We start from the raw sequence: 6,675 nt of genomic DNA, 5'->3' as shown, positions 1-6,675 counted from the left end.
GATATTTTTGGGGGTACCCCAATGTGGAAAAAAATGAAATCTTGAGAATTATCAAAAGGCGAGACCAAAAAAAAAAAAAAAGTTTAACGTTATAACTAATTCCACTAAATATGAATATTGATGTTTTGTTTGATTTCTTTGACCCAGATTTAGATGCTCAAGTCGAATTTGGAGCATTCCAAAAACTTGGAGATCCAACTACAAAAAGACAGGCACCCTGATACAAGATTGCCTATTTTGTTGGAAAATTCAGGTTATAACACTAAATTAAGTTTCCTAATTGTGAAACGTTTAATTAGTCGAATGTCTCCCCCGTCGTCGTCCAATGAGAATGGATAAGAGGCTCGTGGAATTGACGTGAGGGGGCAGGGATGGCTATATTTCTGGGAGCGAACTCACTTATTAATTCAATCACCAATTGATATTTACTAAGTATGTTTTATCGATCACGACTATTGCAAAGAAACGTAATAATTTACGCAGTATTTTAATGGAAAAATTTCACATAAGAATAATTGGGCTCCCTACTTTTTAATTTTATAATATTTAAATTTACAACCAACTAGCCCAAAAATAATAGGCTAATACTCAACATTCAACTCCAATAGGTTCTCGAAATTACTATTTAATTTTTAAAAATATTGCTAAGCTTTTAAGTAAATTTTCGAATCAGTAACTGTAACTCAAATATTAGTTCAACAAATCAAATCCATTTGGGTGGTGAAAATTAGATGTGGGTTTAAATTCCGAATATGATTTTATGAGAAATTTGGAGTGGGTGTTATTTAGACTTGTTAGAAAGAGTATAAGGAGGTTGTATATAAAATTTGAAGACATTTAATGGAGATTTGGACTGGTTTTGAACAAGAATTGTAACTGAAAATCGTGAAAGAAGTTCTTCTACAGACGCTTGTGTAAAGGTGTATAAAAGTGTATAATAGTATATAAGATGTGTTTATACACTCATATACACATTATACAAGATTATACATAATTATACAAAAAGTTGACTACGTCTTCTTCCTTGCGTCTTTTCTGAAATTTAACTCAAATCTTGCTCAAACCTACTTCAAATCACTTCAAATTTATTTTTTGAACTCCTTTGGATGATTTCAATCAATTAGAACAACCACTCAATTCAAACAACTAACAAACTCAAAAAATCCTATTTTCCAAAGCAAAGCTTTGAATGGCGCCTTCAATGATAGACTTCTAGTCTTCAATTTTCTTACAGCAAACAAGGGGAGAAGCAGAAAATACACAAGCCTTTGAAGCACATGTAGAAGATGTGAGAAGAAGAGCGAGTGAAAGCAATGGTTGTGAGAACGCATATTTAACTCCATACCTTTTAGAAGCAATGGTTGTAAGAACGCAGATTTTGAATTTGCTAGTGCTTTCAAGATATATACAATATGGGTTAGGTCGGGTAAAACTTAAAAATACGGGTCATTTATTATGGTGTGAAGTCATGTATATTTTCTTGTAATTCTTTCTATTTTAATTTCGTTGCTTTTGATGAGTTAGTAATTGATATAAAAGTAAAATTTTAGTTATAAAGTCGTTTTCCATGATAATTTTGTATTCCTAGAAAATACTTTATAAACAAAATACTTTTAAATATTTGGTTGGCGGTTGAAAATAATATATAAAAAAAAAATATTAATAATAATATAATAGTAAAGTAGAGAGCATTAAAATGAAACTTTTGAGTAGTCGAGATTAACAATATGTTCAAAGTTAAATATTGTAAAGAATCTGCCAATAAGTAAAGAAAGTCATTTTTCTAATTTTTATCGAAAATGACTTCCGTACAAAAAATGACCTTTCATAAATAAAAACAAATTAATAACTTCCTTCGTCCCAACACAACCTCGGCTAAAAGTCATTTACCTTAAGTTAAATTAAACATTAAAGATTCAAAACTTAAAGAGCTTTAAATCGGATCTTGAAGGAACTAAGGCACATGGGTCATGAGCTAATAATTGGTTGTGCATTGAGAATATGTGTCCTTTTAATTACGAGTTCAATTGAACCCGTAACTTTCGATACAGAATATGAATTTATATGTAAAAACCTTATTAAAATCTCAATAAGTATTAGACTTTGAACCTATAAGTTTAACAGTACAATGAGTTTAAGGCTATAAATCTTAAAAGCTAAATCCATTAAATTTAAATCATGGATGTGCCTCTGGTTGAGAATCCAATAATGCAACAGGATTATGTATATCAGTACTTAAAATGTATTTAGTACTTAAAATGAATATCTGTTTTGTTCATATAAGTTACACAGGATTATGCAATATCTATCAAGTTGCCTTTTGTCTCCTGGATTTGTAAACCAAGGAGGAAAACAAATCCTTTTAGATTCATGTCCGCTCCTTCATTTTTCTTAATTTTAAAATGATTCCATAAATCAAAGAGATTGCATAAATGGATGAACTGTTATATAATATAATGCAAATGCTGATTTCAAAATCATATAAATCATGCCGTTTGGTTTTCTTATATAAAATCAAATCTTACTGGATCAGACCCGTATACATACGCAAATAAATATTTACTCCTGCCTCTCTTGTAGGGGGTGGCACATCTTCAATTAATGCATCATTTGATTACTATTTAAAAATGGTTAAGCTTTTCTCCTCTTTATCTTGTCCAATAATCTCTAGTAATGATTAAATTTACTTAAGTTTCTAATGCAGCTATATTTGAATTCTTTTCTTGGACACAAAACTTTTTGGCATATAGTTTAGGTTTTGATTATGTAATATTTAGGTTTAGAAGCAACAAAAACTACCCAGTATAATCCCACCAAGTGGGGTCTGTAGAGGTAGGACGTACGCAGCCTTACCCCTACCCTGGAAGAATAGGGAGACTGTTTCCGGATGACCCTCGGCTAAAGAAGGTGAAGGAAGCCCTGATAGCTAGGTTTAGAAGCATAAAAGCAAAATTATTGGAAATGGTTTTTCTTTTTTTCTTGTTTGTTTTTTTTTTTTTTTTTGGGGGGGGGGGGGGTTGTTAACTTATTACAAAAGTGATTTGGTAACAAAAGTACTACTGCATTAAACAAAACTCAACTCTTAATCCCAATACAAACTACATATATTATATAAAAGCTACAGCCAGAGCAGCAGCACATGGCCAGCAAGAAAATAGTTTTAAAATGTGAAATAGAAGTAATTGGTGCTACTATTTTGCTAGTTGAAATTCAACATCAACAAATATATCTAAAGAAATCCATTTCCATGGGATAAGAATAACTCCAGACATGATTCTAAAGATAAATCAGTGTTGATCAGGCATGTCAAAAGCAGCATTGTGAAAGTTTACAAACAGAATGGAAGATAGACAAGCGGATCCAAGATTTAAACTTGACAGGTTCGACCTTTAAGGGAACTCGTTATACTTTTTCAACACTTAATAAACCAATAAATTTAGACAAGAGTTCACAAGGCTCATGCATTACAAGCCAGAGAATTGAAGACACAGGTTCTAAAAACAGGTGGCCCCAATTCCTTTTGGCATCTGCAACAGGATATGCATTCTATCCAAACAAACAGAATAATACATGGTCAAACTTACCCCTGAATGAATAGCTTCAGAAAGTTAAAAGGCTATCTAGCTATCCATTTGCAATATAGCATTTTCAAACTAGCTTTAGTATCTTAAAAGATTGAGAAAGGATCTTCTACTACATAAACTTTGTTACATATAACCTTAATTTGGTGGCAGAAATATGATACAATATATACCTACCTTGTAACAACTTATAGGCTCTTAAGTAGTTTCACACAATCGCATTTTAAGTGACAAGTTTCAGAACACTTACAAAAATAAACAGCTCCATATCTTGAAGTGGAGATTTACCTCGTGCTTTTTCCCATACTTAGCTATAGAAGCAATATGGAGTGGAGTAGACATACTATGTATCCAGTTATTTTATGTGGCAACTACTGTTCCGCCAAGCACTAACAGGAAAAAGCAATAAGCATCCGAAAGGAGTAAACAATGGAGTAACATTAGCACCAGAGAGATTTTCAACAAAGTGTTTAAGTCCGCAATGAGATCACTCAATTTACAACAAGCAGGACTCACCTGTACATGCCACTAAACCAGGAGACATCAGAAATAAATTCTTATCAGAAGATTAGGGAAAATAGCCAAAGATAGTTGCATCATGCTGCCCAATGCTGTTAGCCTGTTACCAACAGCTATTTGATATTTCATATTCATCCGAACAATCTTGCTTTAAATGCGACTGCTGCCATCATGTCTTCACAGACAACAGCTTACCTCAATGAGAAATACAGAACTGAGGAAAGTCGAGCGCTTCTTATGCAACCACGGAGTAGAGCAGCTTTTTTAGAGAACCACATTGATCAGCATACTTAGACAATGTTGTTACCACTGACTCCGAGAACCACATTAATGCTCCCAAATTGACATTTCCTTCATTATTCATCACTAGTAGCCGACAGGGGTTAAATTAGATAGCAACATGGAGGCTGACAAGAGAAACACAGTGCTAACCACAACATAATTACACCTGTAGAAGTTCGTCTAAGTGAACAATTTCAGCACTGACACTATGCACCAAATCCTAATTCTTAAAAACACAACTGACTTTGACCTGAAGACAGTAATGGACTGGAAAGTGGATTCACAGTTTTATAAGGACCAGTACAAATGACTGTATATAGAGATACTAAAAACTGAAACACCACCTATCCAATAAAAGGTTCTAAATCAAAGACTTAAGTATAATTCCAAAGCCAGTCTCCAGATATATCTTTAAGACAAATTAACAGGAAATTGCAAATGACAAATCAACAGTTACCCTGAATATCAATCATCTCCCGTTGGAAACAAAGTAAGAACCTTCCTCCCATTAGCAGCTGTAGCTGATTCCAAATCCTCAACATAAGATGGCACCACAGGGCTACTACTATGCACTGATGTTCCCATTCTCTGAACCTGCTGATGCGACTGCCTCGACAAGAATGGAACCTCAAACTGCCCGTTTGGTGGCGACCCGAAATGCCTATACTGCTGCTGAAGCTGTGGAGGGTGTCCAACAACTGCAGCCATCTGATGATGATGATGCATTGCTGCCACCGGCACGAACGGCATATAATGGTCAGAATTACCCCTCCCTGGATGCAAAAAATGTGGAGGCACTGGTGAACTAGCAAACAGTTGATCTGTTGCTGTATCCACCATCCCTCCCCCGGATAAACCCGGTATACTTCCATTCCCATTGCCACTGCCACCATTAGAAAGTCCCTGCATACGTTTCAAATATAGCCTATACTTTTGCAAATGACTAGCCACATTCTCACGAGTTAAGCCATCTACACTCATCAACTGCATTATAGTCTTGGGGACAGCATTCTTGATCCCCAAATGAGCAACTGCATCCACAAACCTCTTGTGGAGCTGTGGGGTCCACACAAGCCTAGGCCTTTTTAAGGTACGGGCAGGTTCATCAACACCCCCTGAACCTGCAGTGCCACCCAACTCGGCCGAGTCAAACTCGGCCGATGAGTTAGGGTGAGATGAAGGTGTATGAACTCCTAGTGGTGGAGTAGTCTGCTGGTGTTGTTGGTGGTGAGTTTTGGGAAGTGGGCTATTGGGGTTTTGAATATCAAAAGCTAAGGCTAAATCAGGAGTGATGAGGGTTTGGGACAAAGGCATTAGCTCCTCAGGAGAAGGCAGTTCTTCTTCCCATTTAGCAAACCAATTAGAATCTTCTTCCCTCATTTCACTAGACCTTCAAGAATATTCTAAATTACAAGATTTTGGACCAATTGAATTGAACTGAAAAAATGAGTCTTTTTAACAGATGGTGTTGGAGATAGACAGTAGAAAAGTAGAAAAAGATCAGATTTTTCTGAGATGGGGTTGCAAATTTTCTGGGAAAGTTCTCTCCTTTTTTGGAAATTCAGATTAAAATAAGGTAGGACGAGGAGAAAGAATTTCTTCTTTAGAGAGTGGAATTGTGATAGACAGTATAAAACTTGAAAAGATTAGATTTTTCTGAGATGGGGTTGAAAATTTTTCTGGGGTCAATGATCTCTACTTCTTGGAAATTCAGATGGATGGACTAATTCTAACAAATGAACTGAAGACTAAGGTAGAAGAAGAAAAAAGGAGTGTATTTGAGAAATGGGATTGTGATAGAGAGAGCAAAGACTTGAAAGATTAGATTTTTTCTGAGATGGGATTTTGTCTTTTTTTTGCTGTCCTCACCCCTTATAGTAAAGCTTTGATATTTAGGTGTTGAAGGAAGAGGAGGAAGACAAATGGAGGTCTACTTTAATAGAGGCAGACAAATGAGTTTAGCTTTGTAAATTTGCAATAATGATGTGATTTTGGATGTGTTTGGGGGGAGGGAGGGGGGAGGGGGGGTTGGAAAGAAGGGGTTAGGATGGAGGGGTGTTCGAGGTGGATCTTGTTTTTTTTCTTTTCAGCTTTTTATTATGGATTCTGTTCCTCATGCTTTTCTCACGGTTTTTATGGAAATTTTGGGGTGAGAACTTGAGAAAGTATTGTGTGGATGTATGGGAGTATATGATTTTATTATTTGGGAATTTTGAGGGTCTTTGTGCTTATCACCAAAAATTTATAGTTTACCACAAATAATACAATCAAACATCTTCATAACAGCTTCGTT

General features: G+C 35.3%; 1 protein-coding gene across 1 annotated transcript; it reads right to left on the bottom strand.

The window, feature by feature from the left end:
• Positions 1 to 3,271: 3,271 nt before the first annotated feature.
• On the bottom strand, positions 3,272 to 6,357 carry LOC109238967 (transcription factor PCL1-like). Its single transcript, XM_019405464.1, has one exon. The coding sequence runs from the start codon at positions 5,760 to 5,762 to the stop codon at positions 4,848 to 4,850; it is 915 nt and encodes a 304-aa protein (XP_019261009.1). The 5' UTR covers positions 5,763 to 6,357; the 3' UTR covers positions 3,272 to 4,847.
• Positions 6,358 to 6,675: the final 318 nt, after the last annotated feature.

Source organism: Nicotiana attenuata, unplaced genomic scaffold, assembly GCF_001879085.1.
Source record: "Nicotiana attenuata strain UT unplaced genomic scaffold, NIATTr2, whole genome shotgun sequence".
NCBI classification, from domain to species: Eukaryota; Viridiplantae; Streptophyta; class Magnoliopsida; order Solanales; family Solanaceae; genus Nicotiana; species Nicotiana attenuata.
This window is presented reverse-complemented; position numbering and strand designations above follow the sequence as displayed.